General features: G+C 47.7%; 14 protein-coding genes across 20 annotated transcripts; 6 read left to right on the top strand and 8 right to left on the bottom strand.

Moving 5' to 3' along the window:
- Nucleotides 1–262: 262 nt before the first annotated feature.
- On the bottom strand, nt 263–11,809 carry LOC117137599 (protein stum). 6 transcript variants are annotated; one of them, XM_033299112.1, is made up of 10 exons: nt 11,789–11,809; nt 7,880–8,876; nt 7,354–7,821; nt 4,701–7,285; nt 4,093–4,648; nt 1,231–1,875; nt 1,068–1,173; nt 879–1,005; nt 622–816; nt 263–559 (listed from the first exon to the last, which is right to left on the bottom strand). In XM_033299112.1, the coding sequence occupies exons 2-10, from the start codon at nt 8,689–8,691 to the stop codon at nt 447–449; spliced, it is 5,607 nt and encodes a 1,868-aa protein (XP_033155003.1). In that variant the 5' UTR covers nt 8,692–8,876; nt 11,789–11,809; the 3' UTR covers nt 263–446. The 6 variants fall into 6 exon arrangements, with proteins under 6 accessions (XP_033155003.1, XP_033155005.1, XP_033155001.1 ...); XM_033299114.1 differs by lacking the exon at nt 11,789–11,809 and adding an exon at nt 10,366–10,383; XM_033299110.1 differs by lacking the exon at nt 11,789–11,809 and adding an exon at nt 10,139–10,317.
- Nucleotides 11,810–12,740: 931 nt separating this feature from the next.
- On the bottom strand, nt 12,741–13,530 carry LOC117135618. Its single transcript, XM_033295979.1, is given in 2 exon segments — nt 12,741–13,061; nt 13,063–13,530. Coding segments are annotated over 2 exon segments (549 nt in total). The 5' UTR covers nt 13,483–13,530; the 3' UTR covers nt 12,741–12,932.
- Nucleotides 13,531–13,607: 77 nt separating this feature from the next.
- On the bottom strand, nt 13,608–15,085 carry LOC117135613 (dr1-associated corepressor). Its single transcript, XM_033295975.1, has 2 exons — nt 14,920–15,085; nt 13,608–14,712 (listed from the first exon to the last, which is right to left on the bottom strand). The coding sequence occupies exons 1-2, from the start codon at nt 14,959–14,961 to the stop codon at nt 13,723–13,725; spliced, it is 1,032 nt and encodes a 343-aa protein (XP_033151866.1). The 5' UTR covers nt 14,962–15,085; the 3' UTR covers nt 13,608–13,722.
- A 183-nt stretch (nt 15,086–15,268) lies between these two features.
- Nucleotides 15,269–15,781, top strand: LOC117135622 (cx9C motif-containing protein 4). Its single transcript, XM_033295984.1, has 3 exons — nt 15,269–15,464; nt 15,526–15,682; nt 15,743–15,781. Exons 1-3 carry the CDS (start codon nt 15,401–15,403, stop codon nt 15,750–15,752), a joined length of 231 nt encoding a protein of 76 aa, XP_033151875.1. The 5' UTR covers nt 15,269–15,400; the 3' UTR covers nt 15,753–15,781.
- On the top strand, nt 15,748–16,032 carry LOC117135621. Its single transcript, XM_033295983.1, has one exon. The coding sequence runs from the start codon at nt 15,752–15,754 to the stop codon at nt 16,004–16,006; it is 255 nt and encodes an 84-aa protein (XP_033151874.1). The 5' UTR covers nt 15,748–15,751; the 3' UTR covers nt 16,007–16,032.
- LOC117135623 lies at nt 15,989–16,236 on the top strand. The gene has a single exon (XM_033295985.1). The coding sequence runs from the start codon at nt 16,015–16,017 to the stop codon at nt 16,210–16,212; it is 198 nt and encodes a 65-aa protein (XP_033151876.1). The 5' UTR covers nt 15,989–16,014; the 3' UTR covers nt 16,213–16,236.
- LOC117135612 (GPI mannosyltransferase 1) lies at nt 16,215–17,713 on the top strand. Its single transcript, XM_033295974.1, has one exon. It carries the CDS (start codon nt 16,235–16,237, stop codon nt 17,633–17,635), a length of 1,401 nt encoding a protein of 466 aa, XP_033151865.1. The 5' UTR covers nt 16,215–16,234; the 3' UTR covers nt 17,636–17,713.
- LOC117135614 lies at nt 17,710–18,517 on the bottom strand. Its single transcript, XM_033295976.1, has one exon. It carries the CDS (start codon nt 18,367–18,369, stop codon nt 17,743–17,745), a length of 627 nt encoding a protein of 208 aa, XP_033151867.1. The 5' UTR covers nt 18,370–18,517; the 3' UTR covers nt 17,710–17,742.
- A 58-nt stretch (nt 18,518–18,575) lies between these two features.
- LOC117135615 lies at nt 18,576–19,476 on the bottom strand. The gene has a single exon (XM_033295977.1). The coding sequence runs from the start codon at nt 19,295–19,297 to the stop codon at nt 18,689–18,691; it is 609 nt and encodes a 202-aa protein (XP_033151868.1). The 5' UTR covers nt 19,298–19,476; the 3' UTR covers nt 18,576–18,688.
- Nucleotides 19,477–19,571: 95 nt separating this feature from the next.
- On the bottom strand, nt 19,572–20,190 carry LOC117135620. The gene is made up of 2 exons (XM_033295981.1): nt 20,107–20,190; nt 19,572–20,053 (listed from the first exon to the last, which is right to left on the bottom strand). The coding sequence occupies exon 2, from the start codon at nt 20,043–20,045 to the stop codon at nt 19,596–19,598; it is 450 nt and encodes a 149-aa protein (XP_033151872.1). The 5' UTR covers nt 20,046–20,053; nt 20,107–20,190; the 3' UTR covers nt 19,572–19,595.
- A 49-nt stretch (nt 20,191–20,239) lies between these two features.
- Nucleotides 20,240–20,864, bottom strand: LOC117135619. The gene has a single exon (XM_033295980.1). The coding sequence runs from the start codon at nt 20,729–20,731 to the stop codon at nt 20,270–20,272; it is 462 nt and encodes a 153-aa protein (XP_033151871.1). The 5' UTR covers nt 20,732–20,864; the 3' UTR covers nt 20,240–20,269.
- Nucleotides 20,865–22,859: 1,995 nt separating this feature from the next.
- Nucleotides 22,860–24,198, top strand: LOC117135616. Its single transcript, XM_033295978.1, has one exon. It carries the CDS (start codon nt 23,250–23,252, stop codon nt 23,841–23,843), a length of 594 nt encoding a protein of 197 aa, XP_033151869.1. The 5' UTR covers nt 22,860–23,249; the 3' UTR covers nt 23,844–24,198.
- A 944-nt stretch (nt 24,199–25,142) lies between these two features.
- Nucleotides 25,143–26,394, top strand: LOC117137379 (mRNA export factor). The gene is made up of 2 exons (XM_033298792.1): nt 25,143–25,638; nt 25,688–26,394. The coding sequence occupies exons 1-2, from the start codon at nt 25,231–25,233 to the stop codon at nt 26,318–26,320; spliced, it is 1,041 nt and encodes a 346-aa protein (XP_033154683.1). The 5' UTR covers nt 25,143–25,230; the 3' UTR covers nt 26,321–26,394.
- On the bottom strand, nt 26,380–27,097 carry LOC117137380 (NADH dehydrogenase [ubiquinone] 1 beta subcomplex subunit 3). 2 transcript variants are annotated; one of them, XM_033298793.1, is made up of 3 exons: nt 27,054–27,097; nt 26,684–26,818; nt 26,380–26,623 (listed from the first exon to the last, which is right to left on the bottom strand). In XM_033298793.1, the coding sequence occupies exons 2-3, from the start codon at nt 26,809–26,811 to the stop codon at nt 26,419–26,421; spliced, it is 333 nt and encodes a 110-aa protein (XP_033154684.1). In that variant the 5' UTR covers nt 26,812–26,818; nt 27,054–27,097; the 3' UTR covers nt 26,380–26,418. The 2 variants fall into 2 exon arrangements, with proteins under 2 accessions (XP_033154684.1, XP_033154685.1); XM_033298794.1 differs by lacking the exon at nt 27,054–27,097 and adding an exon at nt 26,889–26,998.
- Between the last annotated feature and the right edge of the window lie 100 nt (nt 27,098–27,197).

The raw sequence follows: 27,197 nt of genomic DNA, 5'->3' as shown, positions 1-27,197 counted from the left end.
GATGCAAACAAACGGAATGCGGTCACACTGTGTGGGAATCTGCAAGGGGGATTCCTGAATTTTATTTCTAAATTCCCGTTACACAAGGAAAATATTCGAATTCACAAACTAGTTTATTTTGAAGTTCGAATAGCTCGCATTTCACTTTATCTGGGCATTTAACCACTTTCCCTTACTTCTTGGATTGCTCAAACATTCCGAATCTCAAAAATTGTTTTGTTGCGCAACAAATAAAGTCCCATAAATAAAACGCATATTTAAGTGGAAGTTTAATGATTTTAATACATATACACGTATGTATCTCATGTTTAAGGGAAGTTCTGTTCCGTTTTGCTTAACCTGGAAGTTCATGTGGAAGTGCATGTCTTGTGAAATCTACATGTTTTGTACAAAAGTATGTACACAATGGTATAAAAAGCAACTTAGTTGTATCCGGGATCGGAGGACTATGTCTTGTCCGCCTCGGCGACGCCGTTTTTGCCAGCCTCTGCCAGTTGCGCCTGGCGTTGCTCCTCCTCCAGCTCCAAACGCTCCACCTTTTTGATTTTGCTCAATTTCTCTGTAAGTGCAACATGAACGGAATGAGTGGCTGCAATTTAAAACGAGATACTTGTTCCTTACTTGCACATCTTAGCATTATGGTCCCCCACCAAATGGACCAGCCCCATCCCACGAAGCAGAAGAGCACGCAGAAGAACTGCGACACGGCCACGATAATGTTGATGATGAAGGATCCGATCCTTGCACGAGCGCTGTCGAACTGCGAGAAACGCGGTATGCCCACGCAGAGGCAAAAGAGTCCGGAGAGCAGGGTTCCTGGGTTACGGAATCATAAGGCATAAGCATGGATACATGGATATAACCACTTATCAACCCACCTAGTCCTGGGAAAACCACATTGCAGAAGGCACAGAACCAGGCCAGATACAGCGGCAATACGGGAATAGCTCCCTTCATCTTGGATGAGTACTCCACCAGGTCCACGTGCAGCTTCTTCCGCGTGTCCTGATAACAGAAAAAGGATCTTTCAATCTATTTTTATACAATCAAACTGATGGAGCACTTGCCTCACTGGGTGGCGGCGCCCTGATGCTCTGCCTCCTAGCGTTGGACTCGCGGCGCTTCCTCTTGCGGCAGCAGAGCAGCATCAGCCAGAAGCGCTTGCAGCAGCCCCTACAAGTAGTGGAATTAGTACAACTAAACTCGAAAGTCGTTTCAAATTAGACTGACTCCTTAACTTGGCCATTCCCTGCATCGGTTGCCGCTGACATAGCTGCCTCCGAGGCGCCTTCCACCACCGATGACTCGGTGGGCTTGATGCCCAGCTCGGGGTCTTGATCCCGCCAGGAGACGGTGCTGCCCTTCTTGTTGGGTCGACTGCCTCGACGACATGGTATGCAGAAGCAGCACTGCTTCATCTCCGTCTCGTCGCCGGTGGTGGGATCCACCCTGTTCACCGATCGACAGCAGAACACCTTGCTCAGACAGAGGCCGCACTTGCCTCGTGTCCTTGGTCCCGTGCTCATGTTGGCCTCCTGCTTCGTCCGTTTAGATACTTCCTCCTGGTGTGCTTCGTGCTCCTCGGTGGCTGGTTTCTTGCGACAGCTCCGGCAGCAGCTGGACTTTAGCCAATCCGATACCTTCTTACGCTTCGGCTTGGTCTCGTCAATCACTTGGACATTGGTGGCCGTGGTGGCACTGCTGTTGCCGCTCCACAGGACGGGCTGATCCTCGGCGGATTCGTTTCGCTCACGGCGCCGGCAGCAACGGGAGCAGCGGGATCGGCGGCAGGGCATAAACAGCTTGGAGCAGCATCCGCACAGACCGCCCTTCTTGACATTATCCTTGTCCTCAAGGAACTCCTGACTGCTGCTCCTGATTGAAATGGGAATGGGATGGAAAGGGGAAATACAATTAAGGTACTAAATTAAGGAAACTGTCTTGTTGGTTTCTACAAGGACTTCAAATGTGTATTATTGATAAACCTTCTTGCTTTTAAAGCACCAAAGTATTTGAGAGAGTCCTTCAATCCCTTTAAGTCCGATTATGACTTGGTGTAAAGTACTTTGCCCACCCATTGTCCTTGGCTATCAGGCGAGCGGATATAAGCTTTTATGGCTTCGAGGATTGGCCAAGTGCCAGGCGGCGGAAGTGCTGTATGATTGGAAAGTTCAAGTTTGTGGGATAGTCCTGAATCACTTCCGCACTTCGCTGCCGTGAAATATAATAATCACCTTCGGAAGTGAATTACCATTAGCGTGGGCCTACGGATGGCGCATGTGGCGTTTATCTAGAATCTCAAAGTTATGAATAATGCAGTTGCAGCCAGTTAGTAGCGTGTAATGCTAAATCTGTGGCTTTTGAACTTTCATCCGGGCATAATGAAGTTTCGTTTTCGGGTCGATTTCGAGTATGCCAGCCCACCAAAATGTGTCACGAGAGTTTTGCTTACACAATTTCTATATGGGTCCATGCCCGCAGCCCAAGAAAGGTGTTCACGTGTATATAATATATATATGAATATATATATGTTCATGAACAAGCAGCCCAGTAATTCCGTTCTGCACGAGCCAACAACCAAACGCAATTTGGAGGTCGGCAATTTATTTGACCCGCTCCGGTCGAAATTCAAACAAAACTGCGAGACAGTCGAAATGAATGGAGCAAGTTTTCCGCACATTCTTGGAGTCGGAGTCGGAGTCGGAGTGCCCCAAATGCCTCCAGAAGGTCAGTGCGTTTATTTACCCGCTGACAGATGACTAGCAGCGATAAGTTATAATTGGATCTCGTGCCTAATTACCTAAAGAAGTACTTGTCGCCATCGATGAAGGAATCCTGGGCCAGATCCACCGTGTAAATGACCGCGTTATTCGGCGTTCCGTTCAGCATTTCGAATTGGCAAAATTATCTGAATGCTTATTTCGTATTAATTGCTGGGAAAATCATCGACTTGCGAGGACTTTTCCAACTTTCCGAACTGGAATTTCCCAGCGAGTGAGTTGCTGCGGTTGGCGCGATTGTCCGGCCCGAACTGATTTGTTATTGCGGCAAGAAACTTAAGCCGTGTTGCGAAAATACTTTTCCCCTGTTTTCCGCGCACGCTATACCGTACAGTGTTGCCTGGCCACCAGTGGACATTCGTCCGATGGCGCAAATTGATTTCGATCCAGGGAAATCCCCACTGTAACTGGTCGGCCAGAGGGCTTTCTTGTGGGTCTCGCATGGCTGGAAAACAATGCAGTGAAGGACATCGTTACCTTCGCCGACTGCGACGGCGATTGGGAGGACTTCGCGACCTGCCGACGAACGGATTTCCTCAAAGGCGGTCCCATCGTGTGGCTCCTGGGCCAAGGGTCTTGGCCAACCCACTCCACCGCGCGCGCCTTCTCCCTTTGAAATTTATTGACGCACTTATGAGTGGCTTGACGGACCTGTGCCAGCAGCAGCGTCTAGGGCACGGAACTCCTGCCCACACGGCGGGCACTGTAAAGTTTTATGTATCATAGTTGTTGGCTGGCCCGAACCCCTCGCCTCCGGCGTTTCCTGTATGTAAATTGGCTGGCCAGGCGCTGTAAGCCTTGGCTGGTGCTTTATGTGGTGACCCTAGGGCCGAGGCAAAATGTTAGTATAGCTAGCTAGTCAAGTTCTAGTCGAAGCATTCAAGTTCTAGCCGAATGGAAAACGGTGAGATTCGACGGGGCTTTGACTGATGAATATTCATAATGGTCAAGCTAACATGGGGAGTTTAGTAGTTGTTTGTTGCGCGGGTCCTTTGGTGACAAAGATAGAACGATAAGCAATCTCAAGGGTTAATGCAAGGTATATCATACTTTTTTTGCTCATATATGTATGTAAGGACTTCTCAAAGGTTGGTACTTCAAAGTTTCTAATGGGTTAAGTATTTTGGTTGGTTCTAACTGAAGCTCAAGTAAAAGAATCAACAACATTGTAACCCATTGAAAACTCATATCTAAAAGCCCATCTCTGTAAAAGGTTTTAAGGAATATGCCTTGACTTCTGAACCAAAATTGGTGGTTTTAAGTCTGCACAGAGATTTCCCATTTCTCAGATTCCCACTCCCTGGTTACTCACTTTGCCAGACCGCCGCTTCCCGCCGTGGATCCTCCCTGTCCGTCCGGCGATCGCCGCTTGGCGTCCACTTTGAAGTCCGCTCCACTCTCGGGCGTGGGCATAACATTACCAACCAGCTCGGATTCGGAAGCGTCTAGGGCCGTTGGAAGATCGGAGCTCTCGCACTCCACCTCGGGCACGCTGGCTATTCGATCGGCGGAGCTTTCATTGGGATGCAAAACCGAGACAGAGGCTTCGATGGGTTGGGTGGGTGGAAACGGTGACTTGGGCAGCTCCCCCGAACTCTGAGGAGCAATGCTGCCGTCGGCTGTGCCCGTCCGGGAGGCGGATTCACCCGGCCTGGCCATCGTGGTACCCGAACTGGGCGTTGGCGAGGGATCAGCGGCTAGGTCGTTCTCCAGACTTTTCAGATCGGTGAGATTTTCGCTGATGGTCTTGTGGATCTCATCGGTGGCCTCGGTGACGGTCTTTTGAATGTTTTCCAGAGTTTTCTGCGACTTTTCCAGAATAGCAGCAGCATCATTGGACATGGGCTGCAAGCTAGCTCCCACTGTTTCTGGAAGGGAAAGATGGTCAAATTGATCCTTGTAAGCAGTTGTAAAACCCACCTTCTTTCTCCGTAGCATGTTCCTGTACGGTGGCCACCTTTCGGTTTTGAGGAGAATCTGATCGCACCTTGGTGCTCTTGTTGCTCAGCAGGCTCATCCTGGAGCTCATTCGCACCAGTTTCGACATATTGGCGCCACCTTTACCTCCTGGCGTTGAGGGCACGGTAACCTCACTGGTAACCGCTGGAACCGCTTCCACCGCCTGCAGGACTGCATTGCCCACCTGAGCAGCCAAAGGAGGAATTCCTCCGACGGGATCGGATCCATTTGCCCCTTTCTCTAACGTTATTCCATGGGCTTTTGTGGTGGCTGGTTTCTTGGCCTCCGCTGTGGTTCCCCCAGGTGGTTTAGTTTTTGTGACTTGGGACTTACTGGACTTTACTGAAGACTCGGTTTCTTTACCATTGTTTTTGGCGGCTCCAGACTTCCTAGTCTCCTTTCCCTTCTCCACTTTTGCATCCTTTGTGGAAGTTCCCTTGCCGGCTGGCTTTTTTGCATTTGTGGTTGGTCCACCACCTACAGGAGTTTTATTTGCATTCTTCGCTGGTGGTTTCATCGGGGATTCCGTCTTGGTCTTTGGTTTGGCACTTGCAGGGATCTTGGGCTTCGCTTTGGGGCTTCCCTTAGTGGTTGCCCCTTTTCCAACTTTGTTGCTCTTGGGCGTAGTTCCCAAGGCTTTGGGTTTCTCCGGCGATTTCGATCTCTTCTTGGACGAAGACGGCGGGGACTTGGAGGCAACTTTAGTCGATCTGGTGGGAATTCGCGAGCGGGAGTTCCTTCGAGATAGAATCTCTGGAGGCTCGGGCTTACCCCGACTAGAAGCTCTTCGGTTTTGGGCAAAAGCATCGGGGCTGATTGATTTCCGGCGACCCATCATAGCACTGGCTGGACTCAAGGAGATGGACTTCCGGCGACTGGGTGTTGTGGCACGCATACTCCTATTCCTGGCCATGGTAGCGGGTGAAATGCTGGACGATCGCAGCGAGGAGGAGTTGATGCTCAGTCGCGAGTTTGCACGTGAGTTTCCTCGCGAGTTGGACACATCCAAACGAGAACTGGGTCTCTCCGCCCGAGAACTAGATCTCTCAGCGCGTGAGCCGGATCTTTCCAAGCGTGAATTGGGCCGATCCATTCGAGAACTGATCTGATCCAATCGGGAACCAGGCCTAGAAGGTGGGCCCCTGGATGCTGACCTCGAGTCCCCAGGTCTTCCACTCTCCCTCGAGGACGTTCTGCTGGGATGCATGGATCTGGAAGGAGATCGACTGCCGGCATTCATGGCTCTGGAAGGGGACCGAGTTATGCTAGCCCGCGAGCTTCGTCCAGAGGCAGGAATTCCAAAGTCTTTGGGTGGCGAACTGGAGCGTGAGTCTGGACTTTTGCGAACCGGTATGCGGGACACCGAGTCCCGCCGCGTGGAAACCTCGGATGGGGTATCCGCCGCATCGTCCATTAGCGAGGATCTGTGGTTTGGACTCTGGGCCGAACTGCTGTCCTTATTTGGGGTTCCAATTATGGGTGACAGCGTGCTCGGCTTGGCGATCTTTCCGTGCCTGCTCAGCGGCTTGGGCTCCTGATCCCTCTGATAGATGGACTGCCTTCGCTGTCCAAAGCTTGGAATCCTGTTGGGTATCCTATTCGGACTTAGAGCCTGCACAGATTTCCGACGCATCCTGGACAGTGTCTGAGCTGCTGGCAGTGTGGAGAGCGTGGGTCGGCGGAAACTGAAATCCGAGGTGGTGGCGGTAACGCTGCTCAGGTTGGAACTTCTTCGATCCGAGACCGTTTGCGTGGAGCTGCGACGTTCCGGTGAGGTGGAGCTGGAGCGACGTCTTGCCTGGTTGGGAGTGCCATCGAAGGAAGGCCGGCTCAGGTCATCCAAACTGCACCAGTTGGAACGCGGCGGGTTGTGGGCGAGCGACTCCTCCTTGTTAATGATCTTCAGGAGACCGCGTTGCCTTCGCGTGGGATTCAGATTTGGCTTCAGTGGTCGCGGCAGTGCTCCGGGCGGAAAAACAGCGGGTTCCGGCCTGCTCAGATCCATGGTGGATCCGTAGTGAAGGCGGGGAATGGAGCTGCGATGCGGATCTGTTATCAGGGGCAGTGTTTCCATGCTCTTGATCTTTTGGCCATAGGGCAAGCTGCGGATTGGATCCCTGCCAATGGATCCCCTTCTTATTTGGGCTCGGGGCGTGAAGGTGTCGATGGAGGAGGTCAGCGAGTCCCGCTGCTGGAGAATGCCCTTCTGCGGAATGGCCAGCTTGCTGCGACTGTGGCGTCCACTCATATTGAACTGCACCGATGGGCGTGGCGAGTCATCCGTGGTCTGGTGGACGAGGTGACTGGTGTAACCCAGCGAGGAGGGCAGCTCAGGCAGTCGCGGCTCTGAGCCAAAGATCGATCTCCGTCGAGGACTGATCTGAGGCCTGCCGGCCGGCGATGAGGTAGTCGTCGATGTCGACTGGATGGAGGCGTGTCTTCCTCTGGTGGGAGCTTGTTGCGGATGCCGAGGAGCAGAAGAAGCTACCTGTCCCGTGGAAAGTATAGTGAAAGCAGTCTTTTTGTGTGGACGAGGTTGCTCCACTCTAGAGGGGACAGAAAAACTTGAATATATGTATAATCTTCATGGATATTGTCCGCAGCATGACCTCACCTATAATCTCCGCCCATAGGTATGGAATCCCTAATGATAACTGGGGACATTTCCCTCTTTAAGCTATGTTCAGGGTCCACACTCCGGTTGTCATCCTGCTCCGTCAAGTCGGTCCTACGGAAAGGAGGCGGGTCAGCCGGTGGAGGTGGCATTCTATAGTCCTCCAGCGACTGCCTCTGGCTGCCTCTCTCCAGACCCAACTGTTCCTCCAGATACTGCTTCGGTGAGAGTACAACGTCCCTGCTAACGGGCCTGCTCTGGTTGGGTGCCACTCGCTCCTCTCCGCCGCTGCTCGAGCTGTTCATGTCCTGGATCATAGTGGCCAGCGGAGAGAGAGGTCCTTCATCCTGCTTCATCGACATAATCATTTTGGAGCTGGGCCGCAATCGTGGGATGCGTGTGAACTCTGGGAAGTGCTGTGGCGCCGGACGGAACCAATCCCTCCCCGAATAGGAGTCACTGAGTAATCTAAAAAGAGACACGAAGGATTAGTTTGGATTATAGATTAGTGAATTCATCTACCCACCCCCTGTGATCCTCCGTTGTGATGCTGGACACACTCAACTTGGCGGGCGCTTGGCTAGGAGTCCCCGCCGGCTCATCTTCCTCATCATCGAAAGACATTCTCTGACCGACTACGGTGTACTCCTCGACCTCGTTCTCCAAATCATAAACGTCCGGCTTGTTCAGAATGTCATCAGGAGCCAGGAGCCGATAGTTAGGCGAGCCCAGTTGCTCTGAACTGGAGCCACCGCTGGAGTTGGGCAGGATTTGGATGTCGGGTGGCTGGAGGTACGGCAGGAGGGATCCTCGGGGAGTCCTCGAATACGGCACACTCGGAAAGATGCGTTCCCTGGCCGCAGGAATAAGTGCGTTCAGCGCCATGGCGGCCACCAGCGCATCCTCTTCGGAGCTGGGCAGTTCCACAGACCCATTTCGCAATGTCTCAAAGGCTGCTGTTCCGAAGTAATCATCCGGCTGGAGAGGCGGTGGAACCGGATCCCCAAAGAGGCTACTATACGGCTGGGCATCCGACTCCGAGGGCTGGCGCACAAAGCTCTGATTGGAGGCGAACGTGGAGGGTGCCATCGATTGGGCGGAGAGAATGGAGCGGGTGGTGTGGGTGCGATAGCTATAATCAACCGGGATGATGGCCGGCTGGAACCCCGACTCGCCTCCAGTGGATCTGGGTCGTGGTATTGGGTTCGTACTTGGACGCACGTTCAGATTCGGTGTCGGATTCGGGATCGGTGGCGACGGCTGTGCGGCTGAGGCTGATGGCATGGGCATCGGGGATGGGGATGGCGATGATGATGAGTACGAGAGGGTCTGCTGCATGGCTTGACATGGGTGCTAACCGATCTCCGGCCCTCATGCATTCACTATGATTTCGTATCCATTGTTGCAGCGTTTTTGCGAAATTCAGTCGTGGTTGCAGTAGTTGGAATCCGATTTTCACGCAGGACACTCCTCGTTCGTCCTTCGGCTCAGTTTAAGTGCCACAAAACCAATGACGCCAGGAGCTGTTTATTCGAAGCAACAGAATGTATTTAAAAATCACTCACAACACCCATGTGCGCACATCTCTTGGTTCCACAGACCAGCGAGACCTTCCGGCCCTCTTGCAATGTCAGAGAGACGTACACGCGACGCCTTCACCGGCGGAGAACGGATAACGGAACGCGGAGCACGGAGCACGGAGTAGGCAGTCCCAAAAACCGGAGAGCGAAACTGCAGGGCTGCCGGTTTCATTGCCAATTCACAGTGATGGAAAAGGGTACGGGCTCAGTTTACATGGGCGATTTTTTAAAAATAATCACAAGAGTAATTTCTTTTTTTTCAAAAATCCTATTTTCTTGGACATTTTTAATGGCCTGAACAAAGTAATTAAAATTCGTCAGCAATTTTTGTACAATCAAAAAAAAGTAATTAGGTACAACTGCCCGAATACGTCCGCTTCCATCACTGGTTGTGGCAAAAATAGTAGAGTAATTATTACTGCACGGCTTTATTTTCTAATGCCATTTCACTCCCATTCAACTATAAATAGCTGCGTGTGCTGATAAAGCCGCCCCAAAACCAACCGATTTGAAATCGGAATCGTTATGGTATGCCATGCACCTGCTGCTATATGCTATATGGCTGCGAATCCAAATCGGACTCCCAACTCCCAAACGCTTGTCTTGGCGCTAACGAGAGCATAACTTGATGAGGAGGCCTCAAAGGCCTGGAGGGATGGGGGGATGGGATTTGCTTTTGGGCGGATGGCTTCGGCTTGGCTGGCTGCACCGGGGTTGCATGTTGCAAATTGCCGCATTAGTGACTGCACTTGAAGTCGAACGACCCGGCAGATGTGGAAGCCAGCGGGCTGAGACTATCCTATCACCAGAAGTAAGCGATGGTTTAATTGGAGCTGTGCGGCTGGGTACGCAGATATTTTAGCGAAATGACGTAGCCCATGGAGGTTTTGGGGGGGGGCGGAGGAAAGGTGTGAATGAATGGCCTTTGTTCGCATTGATTTTCCTCTGCCTAATATTTAACCTACATTTTATGGCCCGCCGCTCAAATTTCGGTGACACACTTTGGGCCAAAGGAAGTGACTTGGCCGGCTCCTTTTCGTTCCTTTCTTTTTGTTTTGGCCATGACGCGTTTGGGGAGTTGGCCGGCTCCCAGGCGGCTTAAGCTTCCTATTTGCGAATTGGTTTTTTAACCGCCTGCCGCATTACACGCAGTTTTCATGCATCTCATTAACGCTCGGTCACACTTGAGTAACGACTTTTAATACCTGCCACGTCCACACTGACTGACACTGGGTTATTTTGGCCCTGGAGCGCATTATATAATTTTCATTTGGGTTTTAAGCTTAGTCTAATTCGGAAATAGAATGTATTTGCTGAAAAGCCGCAACAAATAATGGAAACGCGACGAAACGTGGCCGCTGCCTAACTTAAACTGATGGCCGACCAGCGGTAAGTGAGCAAAATGGAGGCCTTCAAGAGAAATATTGCCTACACTTCAAATCCAAAACAGCACACAATGCCCCATCCCCCACTCGGTGCCCCAACAGTTTGCACACGCAGACCCGCTGAGATATCGAGACTGGCGAAGTGAAAAGCCGAAAAGAAAAGGCGACCGGGGGCGCCAATTCGCCGCGACTTTTCCGCATTTCGCCGCCTAGCGAGGCGGCTGCATTAGCCGTTTGCATGTCGTCGTGTTCATCTGTGCAACGTGTGCTTCTTTCTCAGCTCTTTCCGCCTCTTAGACAACTTTTGATTGCTTCCCCCGTGTCCCCCGGCAGGCTGTGACACCTGTTGTTATGTCTGTGGCACGCGATGTTCCAACACTTTTGTACTTCTACGCCGCACTGCCTGCCACCGAGGAGCTCAGCCAGCTAAGTTTTCATACTTTTCGGGATGCCTCATAACTTTAATGCCACTCGTATCTATTGAATGCACGCGTGTATTTCAATGAGCACTTTCGCTCATTTCACTTTAATTCGGTTTTATGCAGTTGGAGATTGCACATAAGAGCTCTGATTGAACGTAATGATAGGTATTAATAAAAACTTTCCTTTACAGTGCTCGAAAATCATATTGAACATGGGATAGAAACTAAAGATTACCATATTTCTTGATCTTAAGCTTTTTTAAAGCTTTGGGAGCAATAAGAATTTGCATTACGAATTGAAAACTAACATTATTTGAATATGTTATCCCCTTAGTATCCATGTAAACTCACAAGTTATGCGACGCCCAAAAATTTGGATCACTTAATCACTCTGTGAAAGGTGTCTCTGCCCATAAATATTGCGAAATGCTTCGGCAGAAGGACGCTTTTCCTGCACTCGACTGAGTATAAGACCCTCGGCGAGTACACTGCACTTTCCTTGGCTTTGGAATAGGGTCAAAACCGCAACAAATTCCGCGTCGCCTTGTGCAGCGGCTAGGAGTCAACAACACTTGGCCCGCAGCTACGTACTCCTTGGCCAGCCGGGCACTGTTGCAACATCAAGACAACAACGGCAGTGGCAGCAATAACGCCTAAAGACAGGTATGTGTGCAAACACAGACCACCCAAACCAAAGCCACGAAACCCGCGGAACGGGGGGACTTTTAAGTGGCAGTGCCGGAGAAATCCTTGGCTAATGTCGTGTTAGCCCCCAAAAACCGCCCCTTGTGGGGTCCAACTCGAACCCCCAGTGGAGTCACACGGAGTCACAAGTCGGGGAATTCCTAGAGACATCTACGAGTTAATTGTTTTGGGCTTTTTCACTACACAGCCGAGTTTGAAGTTTTTAATGTTTGCGATATATCCGACGATTTCCATTCGATTTCAATCACGCTCTTAAGTAGTTTGGTTTAATTTTTAATACACCGTTACTTGTAGAGTTTATGTCATAAAAAAATAGGAGATTTTTGATTAAAAAACTGAATACCCAAGAAATTCAACGCGCATTTGCATCGATCCGATGCACTGCACTCGCCGTTCGTAGAAAAACTAATCCGCCGTGGGCAAATACCTTCTTATACATCGTCCTGCGCCGTGGAGCTCCACGGCAACTGACCAGTCGGGTTTGGCTGAAGAAACCACCGAAGAAAGCCGAAGTCCACGTTTGGCCAGCCACACGGGTATACGTGGGTCAGTAAACCTACTTCCGGTTGACATAAATACGCCTTGGACATGAAAACTTGGCACTGGCGGCGCGCCGCAAGTTGTTTTTATTGTTTCCAACCTCCTTTTTTTCGCCATGACTCAAGACAGGTGGACAGCGTGGAGTCCACGAATGCAGGTGTGCAGATGCAGATCTGATTCCCCCAATTGAGGGGGCTTCGATTAGCCCAGCCCAAGTTCTTCAGCGGATTCACGTGATCTGGCTGAGAGAGCGCAGTAATCTAATCACGACTTTGGGCTTGGCTAATCAAAATTCGGGAGTAGTGCTGACCCTAATCTTGTGTGCCAAGCCCATGGATGAAAATTCATATAATTCACAACTGCACCTTTGCTCACTGGGAGCGGCTGGGTAATTTTATTCGGTTGCAATAAGATTTTCCCACGCGATATGTGGCTCATCTGCTCGCCATTTTTGTCCTTTTGCCATATAATTTGGTATCCTTGGGGGGGAATGGAGTCTACATCACGGCTTGACCCACATCGGGCACAAATTAATATCAATTGTGGCTGGCAGATTGCGTGTGCGAATATGGCTGGAGGGCTGGAGGAACAGCTGGACGAAGGCTTGGGCATGGGATTGAAAGGCATTCAATTGTAATTGGCTGTGACCGAGGATTACACAATGACTAAGCGGTGCTCCCTGGCGAAATTAAGTCATAATTATTATGATGTGTATAGGCTTGTAAATACCCAAGCACGGTAATAAAGGTCACATTTTGTAGGGCACAGTCTGGGATCCTGCGGTCCCGATACTCTGACCTCTTTACCGGGCTGCTAATAATGTAATTGTAATGAATGTATTTGTGGGGAACTCCAAGTTGGAAATTAAGGCATTTATAATAAAGACTTAGAACGAATGTTTTTATAAGCAACTACAAGTGACTAGAAATTTTAAGGATGGGATGCTTCTAATTCTCCACTCCATGTTTATACAAAACGGCTAGGTTCATCTCAACCGTGTTCACCTGATCCTGCAGATAGTCGATATCGTGCTCATGCTGCAGTTGCTGCTTCACCAGGCTGGTGATGTCCTTTTTTGATGAACTCCTCCGCCTCGGACAGCTTGAATTCCATTTGCAGAGATGCGCCTACTTGAAGGGTAACCCTTTCCACTGGCGGTATGCTCACCCATCGGAATACTCCCTGCGCGATTTGAATGAGGCTCTGAACATCCTTGTCTGGATTGTCCATGAACCTCCTCAGCAGTTCCAAATTATTCTTGGCAGCTTCCAAACGGGTTAACACTGCTGTGAGGTCAGTCTCCAACTTGGCAGCCAGTTCGCTGTATTGCACATAGAAAAAGCGTTGTAGCTTCAATGCCGCTTGAACATTCGAATAGAACTCTGGTTTGGCGATGTAGCTGACGACATCGTCAACTAACTTGGCCTCTGGGATGGACATAAATGACTTTCGGCCGCCCAGAGGCGGCTTTTCTATGGTATCTATGAATGCAAACATTTTCAATAATTGTTGAGCTTGTTTAGTACATCTATTTCAGAGATAAACTGATTTAATCTCGTATGCCAATTATCTGCTTGAATGTACCAATTCTTCTTTCTCTATTTAAATTACTCCACATTGCGTCAGCTTAAAATCCAGCATGGTCTTTATTTTGCAAAAAATGTTATTGTGATTTCTTAGACCTAGAGTACATATTAATGTATCAATAATTTAAAAGCGCATTCACATAGATCCTAATCAAATATTGTCATAGTCTTCGTCTAATTCGAAAACGGTTTCAGTGGGGGTCGCTGATGCCGCGGTGGCCTTTGGAATGATGGGAGCGCTGCTCTTTCCAGCCATTTGGTTCACATTGTTGTTGTCCCCCGGCGTGGTCGCTGGTAATCCAATAGAGGTGGGAGGAACACCACTGCCAGCTGCTCCACCGGCCACGATATTCGTCAGATCGATATTGATAACCGGAGCAGCAATGTCGAAGTTAAAAGCTCCAGATCCGGCGCCCGATCCTGACCCAGAATCCGAGGCGTCCGGTGTGCACAGGTTCGCCGTCGGCATCTGCATCTGCACGTGGCTGTAGTCGATCTTGACAATGGGCTTGTTGAGTTCGTAGTTGCAGATCGGGGCGGGTATGGCAGTATCGAGCTGCATCGACTGTTTTTTGAGGTGATTGGGGGGCCTGCCGCGTGGCGTGTAGGCCGGCGTGGACTCGGAGCGGGCCAGTTTAGCGGGCAGGGTGGTGCTGGTGGTGGCAGTTGGCTGGGTGGAGTGCTGCGACTGAAACTGCCGCTTGGTGGCGGCGGCTCCTCCGCCTGATCCGGCTCCGTTGTTCAGACTCATGGAGCGCATGTAGGCAGCTGTGCCGTTCGCCTGCGAGCGCATTGACGTCGATGGCAGGCTAAGATCATATGGCGTGTCTGAATCTGGATACTGATCCTCTGGCGAGCTGCGTAACACATCGTCCTCGTTGTAGGCGGCCTCCTCGGCCACACTGATGTCGGGTATGTTGCGGACCAGCTCCTTGAGGAAGTCAAAGCGTTTCTCGGACACGATGCACTGCCTCATGTGCGATGGCGATAGCGTCTTAGCGTTGCGCGCATTCGTGATGCGCAGCGTCTTGGTCAGCAGCGACTCCACGAAGAGCTCCAGCGTGCGCGAGATGATAACAGGCACGGCCTGGGCCACCTTCCCGATTTCCTCGTCGCTTTGCATGATCTTCTTTATGCGTCCCTGCATGGAATATATGGTAATGGTTTGGAAACATTATAATCTCGCACCGGGTTGGTTTCTCTTTTACTTTTTTTGAGCCTCTGATTATGCGAGGCGTGTATGTACATATGTATGTACACATGCACGAAAACTGATAACCCATCTTCGGCGTTCACGGCCGCCAAATGGCTGGGGCCTTCCTGCCGCCAAACGGGGGTTTCAACTTACCGCCGGAAAGCGTGCGTTGTATTTTTTCTTTTTCGATGGCATTTTCCGATTTGTGAAGTAATCGTCAGGAGTCCTAGCGAAATAAAACAAATGTGTGTGTGTTTTTCACACAAGAACAGTTCCTTGGTGCCCAACTGTCGGCGTCGATCGGTGAATGGCAGTTGCTCTCGCAGCAGGCGGGGTATTCACAGAGAAGCAGAAGGTACTAAAATAAAAATTTTAAAGAGTACAAATTTCTGTAAATTATAAGAGATGTTATTTCTTTTTGTTGTTATATATGTAATTGTTTTTTATTTTGCATTTATGTATTAGGTTTCCAGACCTTCTACACAGCTGACCGACTCGCAGTCTGGCAACATTGTTCGTGCACTGTGAATGACTAGAACCGCCAAGAAGAAGAAACAGCAGCAGCAGCAGCACACTGTATTTTTCACATATTGCAAGATCGATTTAATATCGTTGGAATTCTGGGCCGGATTACATGTCTGACACGCGCAAGGATCCCTGCAAACCGAACGCCTGCCGCATACAAGCCTGTTTGACCAGTAAGCACCGCCGGTGACTCCATTTTCATGGTTATGTAAGCTGACTTGCACTTGGTTACAGAGAATCACTACCAGGAGGACAAGTGCTTGGATGTCCTTGAGGCAATGCGCCAGTGTTGTTTGAAGTGGCATAAGGAATCACTTTGCTGCAGTGGAATCGATCTGGAGAAGACTTACCTACCAGACGCATCCAAGGAAAAGAACCCAATCGGCAAGTCGTGAGTTCTAGCCATCTTCTCTATTTCATATACACTATAACCAACTTACCAATTTTGCAGGAAAAAATAATGTCCGCACCGCAGTATAGGCCTCCGAAAGAAATTCAAGACTTGCTAGACCAAAAGGAGCGACAGCAGGCGAATCAGCGCAGGCGTACCGCTGTGCTGCCCAAACGCTCGTGGATTCAGCGAAATCCACGCCTGTTCCAGATCTGCTTCCTCACAGGCTCACTGCTGGTCTTCTTCTCCAAGCCCCTGTTTGACTGCTTTATCGCCGATCCCCTGCCGCCGCCGGAGACCAAAGTGCCGCCTCACAAGCGCTGAGCTGAGGCATGGAATCGGTGCGCAAAGCCAACCAAAGAATCCGCAACTATCCAGTTCTGCTGAGCAAGTGCGCGGACAAAGCCACTGCGTATGCGGTTTGCGTGTCGCGTGATCTGAACGTGCAGCACAAAATCTGCGACACCGAGTTCAAGGAGTTCCTAAGCTGCATCCGCAAGACCGCTTTGGAAATGAAGACAAAGCTCTAGACAAACGTAAACAATAAACACAATGACTCAAACAAAGGCTACGACCACTGGATGGCAACGACTGGGTCGCCGCATCCTTTACACAAGTTTTCAAACCCATCTCCTAATATCCGCTCTGCTGCGAATAGCTTTAATCTGCTACGGACAAATACACGACAGTCAGTCAGCCGTGCCCTACACGGATATAGACTACAAGGTGGTGACTGATGGAGCCCGTCAAGTTTTGGTTGGGGACACACCCTTCGCCAGGCACACTTACCGATATAGCCCAATCATGGCATATCTGCAGACCTTAAACATCCTGCTTCATCCGGCGTGGGGTAAGCTACTGTATGCGACGTTCGATCTGCTCATCGCCACACTTATTTACCGTCTGGTGCACATGGAAATCAAGAGTCAGTACCAGAAGACCGTACAGCACCTGCTCAGCAAGTTCAACAGGCCACGGGATTCGGACCAATCGCTGGATGCCCTGGATGAGCGAAGTCATCCAGAGAGCTTGGCCCGCGCCTCTGCTTGCTTTTGGCTTTACAATCCGCTGACGGCTGTAATATCCACACGTGGAAGCGGCGACTGCTTCTCGAGCTTTTTCGTGATACTAACTATATACCTGCTGTTGAAATCTGAGCACAATGTCGCCAGGAGTTACTGGCTTATATTCGGAGCGGGCTTAGCTCATGGCCTAGTCATTCACCTCCGTTTGTATCCGTTGTTATTTAGTTTGGCATACTATTTATCGCTATCCACGCGGCTGACACAAACTCCCCTCGACTTCCTGTGCCAAATCCTGCGGCCCAACAAGCAACAACTGTGCCTGATAAGTGGAACATTGATCAGCCTAGTGGCCTTCACTTGGACCTTCTACACAATGTACGGTTGGGAATACATATACGAAGCCTACCTGTACCACTTTGTACGCAAGGACCCGCGACACAACTTCTCGCTGCAGTTCCTTCTACAGTACCTGGGCAGTGCGTCGAGTGTGGCGGAACCTTCTGCGATCCTGAAGACTCTAGTGCTGGCTCCGCAGTTCCTGCTCATTCTCTACTTAAGCTTGAGCTTCGGTCAGTTCCGCCAGACGCTGCCATTCTGCATCTTTGCCGTGGCCTTTGTCATCGTCACCTATAATTCGGTGGTAACCTCTCAGTACTTCATTTGGTACTTGGCCGTTCTGCCGCTCTGTTTGAACAACTTCAAGATGCTGTCGTGGAGAAGGTGCTTCGGTCTCCTATTCCTCTGGCTGGTTGCCCAGGCGCTGTGGTTGCTGCCGGCCTATTTGCTGGAGTTTCACACATGGAACACCTTCTACTGGATTGGACTGCAAGGAGCCGTATTCTTTGTCACCAACGGATACATTTTGGAGCAGCTGTTGAGTCATTACGGGTTCACACAATTTAAGATAAGCTACAGAAAGTTACTGTAATCAAACAATCCGCCATACTTTAAGTGTGTGCAAAGCAGAAATTTAATATAAAAAATAAACACAAGATATCACAATTAATACTGGCACTTAAAATCGAATGTATTTAGTTAGCTCTTCGTTGAGCTCAGAAACTTGATGTAATTAAATAGTCTTTCGTGCTCCTCGATACGCAAAGCGTAAACTCGATTAGATATACCCCAGGAATCTCTGCATCCGACCATGTCAGTCTCAAAAACGTTGCCCAGCTTGTTCCACTGTACGTCCGTGAACTTCTTTTGAACAAGGCGGTAGAGTGCTCGTGCACAGACTGTTTCCACGGATATATTATTGGTATATATGTACTCCTTGCGATTCTCGTACAGCTTCCTGGTGTGCTCGTAGTTGCTTGCCAGCTGCCGTGATGTCGTGATGAACATGTGATAGACGCGCTTTCGACTCTCCGGCTTCTCGAGGCACAGGAAGCAAAGGTACTGTGTGCCGTCGGCTGGATTAAACTTCGGTGGAGCTACAGGTGGAGCATCGGTCTTCAGTAGAATCCTGCTTAATATCGCTGGAAATGTGTTCGGATTCACTTTGGGTGCGTCCAAGACAGCCGGGGGCTTCTTTTTGCCCCTAATGCGGGGTGCATTCCACACTGACTTGGCCCTTCCGGATATATTGAGCACAGGTGGCGCTGATGAATCACTTATGTTTGCAGATACAGGTGCACTACATTCTTGAGCTTCAGCTTCCATGGTTATAATTTTTAGAATTTTGTAATGTCTCCCCTTTAATGTTTATATGCCAATACTGAGTTGTCTTGGTCAAAAACCACCCGTTAAATAGATGAATTGTTTTACAAAGTATCGAAATACTCTGCTATTTCACAACAAAAGTTCACAAGCAAAGCACAGAATTAGTGGTGAGCTCGATAATGAAAGTTTTCCAGAGAATGGCAATCATATGTTTTTTGATTTGGGTGGACCATCTGATTGGTGCATATAACTTTATTTCACAAATTTTAAAATTGAATAATACCATTTAAAGTAAAAGGGGTTATGAAAACAAATATGTTTAGCTGTTCGTTGTGCTTAGGAACTTAGTATAGTTAAATAGCTTTGCCCTCTCTTCGTTTTCCAGCGCATACAACTTGTTCCAAAGGTTCAAATTGTCCTTTAGTCCAATCTTTTTCATCTCAAAAACATTTCGGTGCTTATTCCACTTGACGTCCGTTAACTTATTCTGAACTCTGTGGTACAAGGATCGCGCACAAAGGGTGTAAAGTGTTAGCTGGTCCACGACTACGATGTCCTTTCTTTTCTCGTAGGTTTTTCGCACTTTCAGATAGTCCTTTTCTATATACATTTCATTTGTGACGAACATGTGATATACTCGCTTTCCCAACGAAGGTTTCTCCATGCACAAGAAGCACAGATTCTGCTCAAAGTCGGTTAGATTCACTTTTATTACGGGTTCCGGCGGGCAATTAGATCTCAATAGTATTCTACCCATTATAATCGGAAATGATTTTGGGCTTATTACTGGCAGATCAGGAACTAATAGAATTTTATTTTCAAGACAGGAAACGCTTTGGCTTGACTCCACTTTTCCGGATATGTTAAGCACACGTGATTGACAAGTTTTACAATTACTCGAACTTTTTTCTTGAACTTCCTTTTCCATAGCTCTATTAGTATTTTACACAGAATTCAAACTATCTTTCTTTATCTATGCGGTTACTGAAATTCAAATGAACCGATAGTTGGATTGTTGAAAAATGAAAAGCTTAGCATTAGTCACCTTTATTTTTATATCTGCGTGTGAATGGTAAAAATAACGAATATTTTGAAATTAGGGTGAACCTTGGTGTAAGCTATTTTCTTCAAATGACTGATAGTTCTTCGGTCTCACTCCCATTGCATAAAACTAACTAGAATATGTTATATGAAACTTTAAATCTATATGCTTATATTAGTTTATTTTACTTGTTAAGATAACACAAATATTGGTAGATATCATTGCACTCTTCCTGCAAGCATTCGGATACAATACTCTGTATGTTGGACATTGAATTCTTTTTGTATTGAATTACATTTTCGTTAACCCAGTGTTCTTTGGCAATCTTCTTTTTCACGCGGAAGACCATGTCTTTGGGCAGAAATGAGCATCCATTGATGATGACTCCAGTTTTGTATCCGTCAGGAACGAACTCGTAGTACTGCTTGCCATTTCTCATTATCTCAGTGGCGGCAAATCTTTCGATGGACTCTTCATCCAGCTCCTTGGGTTTTTCGCCATTGAGTAGTAATTTCCGCATGTGGTTCTCAAACTCGAACTCAAAATATGCTTTCGGGTTGCTTGTTTTCTGCAGCTTGTTATATAGTTCCTCGGTGTCATTTCCAATACTTAAAACGTTTGTTGTTGACGTCATTTTTGGTTCTGAAAGATACACAGTAAGTGGAATATCCTAGCTTGAAACTTTTTCAGCTAACCTGGTTTAGTATTAATGATGCCCGTTTGTGTTGTGTGTAGTTCTTTTATTTATTTATTAATGAAATCATTTCGGGTAAAAGTTCCCTCAAAAGCTCTAAATTAGTGATGGGCTGATTTTGTTTATAAACAACGGCGAATGGCAAATAAACGATGTTATAAAGTTCACCTCCTCTTAGTGTTTTCATTTAGATAACACAAATACGAGTAAATATCTGATCTTTCTTCATTCATAGTGCTGAAAACGGTATCGATTATGAAGTTCCTCGAATCCTTTGGATACTTAACGACGTTGTCGGATATCCAATGCTCCTTGCCGATCACTTTCTTTAATCGTCCCAGAATACCCTTGGCATCACAGACAGGTCCGCTTATCATCCAGCCTTTTATCTTATCAGCCGGACCGAACTCGTAGTAGTAGTATCCGTTCTTCTTGAATTCTTTCGCCGCAAATGATCTCACTGATCTTTCATCACAAACATTTGTTAATGGTTGGCCGCCATTGAGTAGAATTTTGTGCAAGTGCTTCTCCAAATCAGACACAGAGTACTCTTTACGAGCTTTTGTGCTTTCTAAATCTCCAGTGCTCTCAGTGCCAATATTCAAAACATTCGAGTTATTATTCATAATTGTTTATAGTTTTACTACCGATTGGCGAGTGTGGTACACACTGAATTAAAATATGATTTCGTTATGGGTGCGCTTTTTATTTGCTTACTTATGAAATAAGGCCAAAGAAAAGCTCACTTCTTTAAAGCTTAAATAGAGATGGGTTCTTTGTGCTTATAACAATCTGTGTGAATGGTTAATAACATATGTTAGGGTGGCTCATAAGAGTGTACTTAAAATCTATATCTACTTTATTTATTTTATTTTAGATAACGACTACATTTATTAATATAATTTCGCTGGACTCTGTTTCTTTGTCCCTAAAAATTTAACTTCAAGGTCATCTGAACAATTTTTAGGTGTTAAATAGATCACAAGTTCTGCCCACCATTTAAGTTTTCACATTTACCTATTAGCTCTCTTATATATTTACTTTACGAACTATTCGTGATGATATGATTTTGTTTATAATTGCATTGGGTAATTTAATTATTTGACATTGATAATAAATGCATTATCTTGTTATCTGACACATATGCAATCTCAATGCCTTTAAAGCCCCATCATCAAAATGGTTAAATTATCTGTCAGAACGAGTACATACATCACATTCACTTATTTCGATCCAGAACATGAAAAACAACAAAGCAACGCCTCGATCTTAATGAAAGATAAAACATCTGGCATCGGTGATTTTTTTGTCGGTGGGGCTTTAGTACCGGTATTAGACGCGTGCTAGATAGTGGCTTCAGGTGGTAACAGTTTTAATGGGTTATGGGTTGTGATCGGGGGGTTTTTTCTGGGCTCGCACAATTTCTCCATTTGTGTGTGCTGTAACTGCGCCCTGGCATATCTGATAATACACACGATTTGGCGTTATAACACCTTCGCACCGAACAAGGCTTCATGCGATTATTGCTTTTCTTGAACTTGCTTTTGCTTGACGAGCACACTTGAGATAGCTGCAGAAAAGTCCCCGTTTACTGGCCCAAAACGGCGATCTGGCAAATAAATCATTTTATAATTTTCCGCAATAGATAATTGATTTGTCAACAGTGAATGCACCTTGAAAATAATAAAAAACGACCTTCTCGGCAATACACCCCTTTCATTTGTAGCCCCATAGCTGCGGTGCTTTCCCCGCACGAGTAAACATTGGGCCAACTGTTTATGGTAGATGATAGCGTGTTTATCCAGCTGGCGATCTAGATACATATGCTTGACTTGGCCGGGCTCTGCTCAGCTCCAGGCTTCCCAGCCGACTGAGCTGGCCACTTGAACTGGCAACTCAGCTTGGAACGATCGCAGATAATGCCAAGATCGAGAATCGGAAGCATTCGGGTTGTACTATATGCATATAAGTAAACATATACATATGTGAAGTAGATCGAATGCCAATAAAGGCGATTGTGCAAATTACGGGTGAGATTTTTTTGTTTGTAAACAAACAGGCTCATGAAGCCTCTAGAGGAAACGATTGCCTCCGTTTCACAGATCGCACTTGGCAACTGCGATTTCTAGTGCTTAAAACTTTATCATCGGTTATCGTCGGTTATTACCCCTTTTGCTTTTGGGTTGGTGGGTTTTTGACTCCGCGTTTACGACTCCCAAAAATGGAAATCAGCAACTATATCAGTGGACTTAATAATGATAACAGCAGTTAACAAAAACCCCCATCAAAGTTGGGCCTGTACTGCATAAGCTGATAACAGTCTACACAGCGAAAAGTTACAATGCGTAAGTATACAAATTCCACTTTGATGGGTAAAGACCCGAATAACACCCATTACTATAAGGGATTTGCTATAAGCACATAATTTAAGGAAAAACTATAAAACAAGAAGATATACTAATGATGTTCGAATTTACTGGTGAACTTAATATATATTTAAACTTAAACTATATGCTGAAGATTTTGTTAGCTCAGTAGTAGATGGACGAGCCCATTATGAGGGCAACAACAGGTGGCTATTACTCATGCCGAATAAATTCGGCGACCCAATCAAAGGTCTCCCCAGCTGGCAAGGTGCCTTTAAGTTCGCGACTCTCATGCCTACGAGGTGATTTTCGTGCCGGCCCTCGGTCGAAATAAAAAAGCCCCGGCGCTAGACTCTCCGGCGGATATAAAAGCGGTTCCCGAGCGGCATTAGCGTTCAATAGCCAAAGTGCCAGTGAGCGAGCAGTAAGCGCGGCGAAAGCGATACCCGAAATCGCCAAACTCAACACACAATAAATAAAAGTTCAGAAAACAGAGGGAGTTCCCCTGGCGGAAGCAGACGATCCCCCAGCGCACATTGGATACAATAACAACACACACAATTGGATATCTTTGACCTTAGCCATCCGGATTGCTCATCATTCGGAGTCTTCCCCCAGCGACAGAGACAGAGAAAACAGACAAAGAGATAGAGATAGAGATAGTGTGTGGATCGGTCGGAAAAAGAGTTGGAGAATGAGCTAACCGACGGACTGGACGGTGATTTTTACGAGTGATTAGCAGCGGAAAGAAACGAAACCGGCGGTAATTCACACCAAAATGGGCGTTCGTGTGATAGAAACCGATTCGGCGAGCGATTCGTATGACGATGACGAGTGCTCCACTTGCCAGAAAGAGCACGAGCAGGGTAAATCCCCCAATAAAAGCAAGAGGAGTCCCACCACGCCGGAAACCACCATCTACGCCAGCAAGGATCTGGTGGGCAACTGCAAGGAGTACCGCATCGAGAACAACTCCCGCGATCTCCGGATCATCGGCAATGGCAACCGCATACGGATCGTGAACAACTCCGGGCGACTGCAAGTAATCGGCAATAGCACCAGACTCAAGATCCAGAGCAATAGCGGAGACCTCAAGTACACGGGTAACGACGGAAGGATCTACCTGGGCAGCGGCTCCACGCAGCAGGTGGTCGACTACACGGGCTGCAATGGACTGCTCAAGGTGGTCAAGTCCCTGGATCTCAGCGGCGATGCCAGGAAGAGGCCCAGCTCTCGACCGAAAAACGCCAAGCCAACGCCAACGGATGCTGGCCAAAGCAAGTCCGGCGGCATTGAGATCGACAGCAATCTCACGATCCGGCACGGAGCTGGGAACATAGTGATCAAGAATGCCATCAACGTGAGCATCTGAGAATCTTGAGCTCTCTGAGTCACCTTAGGCCAAAGATTAAGGATTAATGTAACGAAACTCTTGCCGCCGAACGCAAAGGTTCCTATTGACTGCAAAATAGTCACTTAGTCTTAATGTGTCTTTCGACTGCTACCAATATTAACATCACGCCGCTCATTCAGCAATGTCAAGTATTAAACGCCACGTCGCTAGTCTAAAAATCCATTACTATTCACAAAACACCCACTGATTAGGGAAATATATGTATATGTATATATGTTTAGTCGTAACGCAGCAGCGCAGTGTGAACAAAGCCTAAACTTCATTCCGAGAATGAATAATCTGATTAAAAAATAAAACTATTTGTCTAAATATATATGTTTGCTGCGGTTTTCTTTCCATTTCTTGCTAAAAGGACAAAAAGTCCCCCAAAGACAACGTAGCTTCGGAGCTTGGTGAACTACACAGATAAAGTCAAGTGCTTTCCACAGCATAATGCGTACTCGACCATCTGCGGTCAAGTCGTACCATTCACAACTTCTAAGAACCACCACTTAATCACCACCACCGAGATGCTGATGCAATGGACACTGACCCATTTTCATTGTCACCGGAAAAAGCAGCCGACGATAGCCAATACAGGTACTGATTAATTAAATATATTTTGCTTTTCTATAGGTGCCGAATATCAATTCCCGGGGATTTTTTTTTTCGAGTTGACAGTTGGCATTGGCATACAAAGCAACAATTCATTACCGAAATACGAGTGCCACCTTTGCACTCACACTCACTGTTTACTCGAGTGGCCGGAAAGAATTTCGAGAGATGCGAACTCAGGGTGCAATCAACCTCATTAGTCTGTGGGAAACTCGAAAAGATACAGGGTGCAATTAAGATTGAGATAATTTCTTACTTCTGATTGGGATTAATTAATTAAGAAAGTTGTTATCAACAACAATTTGAAGGTCGCTAAATAAAGCTCACTATCCGAACGGTAAAATTACATATATGCACATATATACGAAAATAAGAGGTTTATATATTATGGTGTATTTTTCATGAAATATTTCATATAATTTATTTACATATAATATAGAATTCTTCAATAGAAAGGCAAGTAGAAACACAAAGATAGTTTTTTCTAGCCGCCACATGTGTTGCATACTTGTAGGACTACAAATGTCTTAAATAACATTATTTAAATATTAACTCGACTTTAGGTATTTTTTTAATTTTTGAATTATTTGCCGCCGATTATCGGAGCGACCGATAGAAATCGATAAAACATTATCACTGCAATCATACGACACAACGCGGTTTCCGCCGGGGTGTGGTGACACTGCTATGCGCTCTTCATTGGCGAAATAATACAAACACAAACATTTTGCGGCATCTAAAGCAGAAGATAATGTTTGGCGCCACACAATCGACGAACCGGATGAACGACTTCGAGGTCGCCTCTCCGCCGGACGACTCCGTCTCGGCGCTGGAGTTCAGCCCCAGCACGGTGCAGAAGAACTTCCTGGTGGCCGGTAGCTGGGACAGCACCGTCCGCTGCTGGGAGGTGGAACAAAACGGGGCCACCGTGCCCAAGTCGATGAAGACCATGGGCGGACCAGTGCTGGACGTTTGCTGGTCGGACGATGGCAGCAAGGTGTTCGTTGCCTCCTGCGACAAGCAGGTTAAGCTCTGGGACCTCGCCTCCGACCAAGTGATGCAAGTGGCGGCTCACGACGGTCCCGTGAAAACGTGCCACATGGTCAAGGGTCCCACGTACACCTGCCTGATGACCGGCTCCTGGGACAAGACCCTAAAGGTAAGCCCAACAACGCGCATGATACTTTTCACAACTGTTTTCCGCTTAGTTCTGGGACACCCGTTCGCCCAATCCCATGATGACCATCAATCTACCCGAGCGGTGCTACTGCGCCGATGTGGAGTATCCGATGGCCGTGGTGGGCACGGCCAACAGAGGACTCATCATATACTCGCTGCAGAACAGCCCCACCGAGTACAAGCGGCAGGAGAGTCCGCTGAAGTACCAGCACCGTGCCATTTCCATTTTCAGGGACAAGAAGAAGGAGCCCACGGGCTGTGCGCTGGGCAGCATTGAGGGCCGTGTGGCCATTCAGTATGTGAATCCGGGGAATCCCAAAGATAACTTCACCTTCAAGTGCCACCGCACCACGGGCACCTCAGGCTACCAGGACATTTATGCAGTAAATGACATCGCATTCCACCCTGTGCACGGCACCCTGGTGACCGTTGGCTCAGATGGCACCTTCAGTTTCTGGGACAAAGATGCCCGGACCAAGCTCAAGTCCAGCGAGACCATGGATCAGTCCATTACCAAATGCGGATTTAACGCCAATGGCCAGATATTTGCGTACGCCGTCGGCTACGACTGGTCGAAGGGCCACGAGTACTTCAACCCGGCCAAGAAGCCCCAAATCTTTCTGCGCTCGTGCTACGACGAGCTCAAGCCGCGCATCAACTGATCGGAGGACTACTTTAGCTTTAGTGAAAACCCCTACGCGTACATGTATTGCGAATAAAGTGATTTGGAGCGATAGCACAATGGGTTTATTCAGTATATCTAATGGTGTCCCTTATCTCCGTGTTCCTCGTGGCCGTGACCATGTCCATGGCCGCCCTGACCCTTGCCAATGCCCAGCGCGTACTCCACGGCGACGGTGGCCAGGAAAGCGCAGAATCCCACGCCGAGTCCGCGGAAGAGGAAGGTGTTCAGGCGGGATCTGTGGGTGCCGAATGCCTTGGGCTCATAGCGCCAGACTTCGTTCCTGCAAAGAAGACAACCGGTTAGATCGGCGATGCAGTCTAATCCCGATTTGAAAGCTCACCTCAGCCAGGGATCTTTCAATCCCTGGCGGCCCAGAGCCTCCTTCACCTCCACGAGTTGGGGCACACTCTCCACCTTGTAGGTCGATGCGTGGGGCACCGTGTAGGGTTCGCCGTGATGTCCGCCCATTGCTGTACTGGAAATCAGAAACAATCGTTGTTATCCAGGATAAAAATCATATGTTTAACCTAGCCCTGAACAATTACATAAGAATGTTTACGTTTGACAAGCTACAAGGCCTGCTAACAACAGCCAATTGTTTATACTAAGAACACAGATAATTAAAATGATATTTGCTAACTGATTAATCGGTTTAATTTCCGTAAAAAAACAAAAAACTAGAAAAATAATAATTTTTGTAAAATACGCACAGTTGACTTAGAGATGATCAGTAAACGATATATTTGCACAGCTGATCTATCGATATATCACATGGAGTGACTAAAAAACACCACAGTCATCCGGCACTTTTCGCGCCAAACTCTTTTTTTCAAAAGGAAAAATGAGAAATGCAA

The sequence above is a fragment of the Drosophila mauritiana genome, chromosome 2R, assembly GCF_004382145.1.
Source record: "Drosophila mauritiana strain mau12 chromosome 2R, ASM438214v1, whole genome shotgun sequence".
Taxonomy (NCBI): Eukaryota; Metazoa; Arthropoda; class Insecta; order Diptera; family Drosophilidae; genus Drosophila; species Drosophila mauritiana.
The sequence above is the reverse complement of the archived record's forward strand: the minus strand, read 5'-3'. Positions and strand labels throughout refer to the sequence as shown.

Bases quoted from the DNA above. Each gene is read 5' to 3' on its own strand.
- LOC117135612 (XM_033295974.1), top strand. From the start codon at position 16,235: ATGACTCAAACAAAGGCTACGACCACTGGATGGCAACGACTGGGTCGC.
- LOC117137380 (XM_033298793.1), bottom strand. From the start codon at position 26,811: ATGGGCGGACATCACGGCGAACCCTACACGGTGCCCCACGCATCGACC. The intron at 26,624-26,683 runs GTGAGCTTTCAA...TCTTCTTTGCAG, and splicing joins TTGAAAGATCCCTGGCTGAG to GAACGAAGTCTGGCGCTATG.
- LOC117137599 (XM_033299112.1), bottom strand. From the start codon at position 8,691: ATGCAGCAGACCCTCTCGTACTCATCATCATCGCCATCCCCATCCCCG. The intron at 1,876-4,092 runs GTGAGTAACCAG...CATTTCAATCAG, and splicing joins GGAAGCGGCGGTCTGGCAAA to GAGCAGCAGTCAGGAGTTCC. The intron at 1,174-1,230 runs GTCAGTCTAATT...CACTACTTGTAG, and splicing joins GGGAATGGCCAAGTTAAGGA to GGGCTGCTGCAAGCGCTTCT.
- LOC117135615 (XM_033295977.1), bottom strand. From the start codon at position 19,297: ATGGAAAAGGAAGTTCAAGAAAAAAGTTCGAGTAATTGTAAAACTTGT.
- LOC117135613 (XM_033295975.1), bottom strand. From the start codon at position 14,961: ATGCCATCGAAAAAGAAAAAATACAACGCACGCTTTCCGGCG. The intron at 14,713-14,919 runs GTAAGTTGAAAC...TATTCCATGCAG, and splicing joins ACAACGCACGCTTTCCGGCG to GGACGCATAAAGAAGATCAT.
- LOC117137379 (XM_033298792.1), top strand. From the start codon at position 25,231: ATGTTTGGCGCCACACAATCGACGAACCGGATGAACGACTTCGAGGTC. The intron at 25,639-25,687 runs GTAAGCCCAACA...TTTTCCGCTTAG, and splicing joins CCTGGGACAAGACCCTAAAG to TTCTGGGACACCCGTTCGCC.
- LOC117135623 (XM_033295985.1), top strand. From the start codon at position 16,015: ATGGAATCGGTGCGCAAAGCCAACCAAAGAATCCGCAACTATCCAGTT.
- LOC117135620 (XM_033295981.1), bottom strand. From the start codon at position 20,045: ATGACGTCAACAACAAACGTTTTAAGTATTGGAAATGACACCGAGGAA.
- LOC117135622 (XM_033295984.1), top strand. From the start codon at position 15,401: ATGTCTGACACGCGCAAGGATCCCTGCAAACCGAACGCCTGCCGCATA. The intron at 15,465-15,525 runs GTAAGCACCGCC...ACTTGGTTACAG, and splicing joins CATACAAGCCTGTTTGACCA to AGAATCACTACCAGGAGGAC.
- LOC117135619 (XM_033295980.1), bottom strand. From the start codon at position 20,731: ATGAATAATAACTCGAATGTTTTGAATATTGGCACTGAGAGCACTGGA.
- LOC117135616 (XM_033295978.1), top strand. From the start codon at position 23,250: ATGGGCGTTCGTGTGATAGAAACCGATTCGGCGAGCGATTCGTATGAC.
- LOC117135614 (XM_033295976.1), bottom strand. From the start codon at position 18,369: ATGGAAGCTGAAGCTCAAGAATGTAGTGCACCTGTATCTGCAAACATA.
- LOC117135621 (XM_033295983.1), top strand. From the start codon at position 15,752: ATGTCCGCACCGCAGTATAGGCCTCCGAAAGAAATTCAAGACTTGCTA.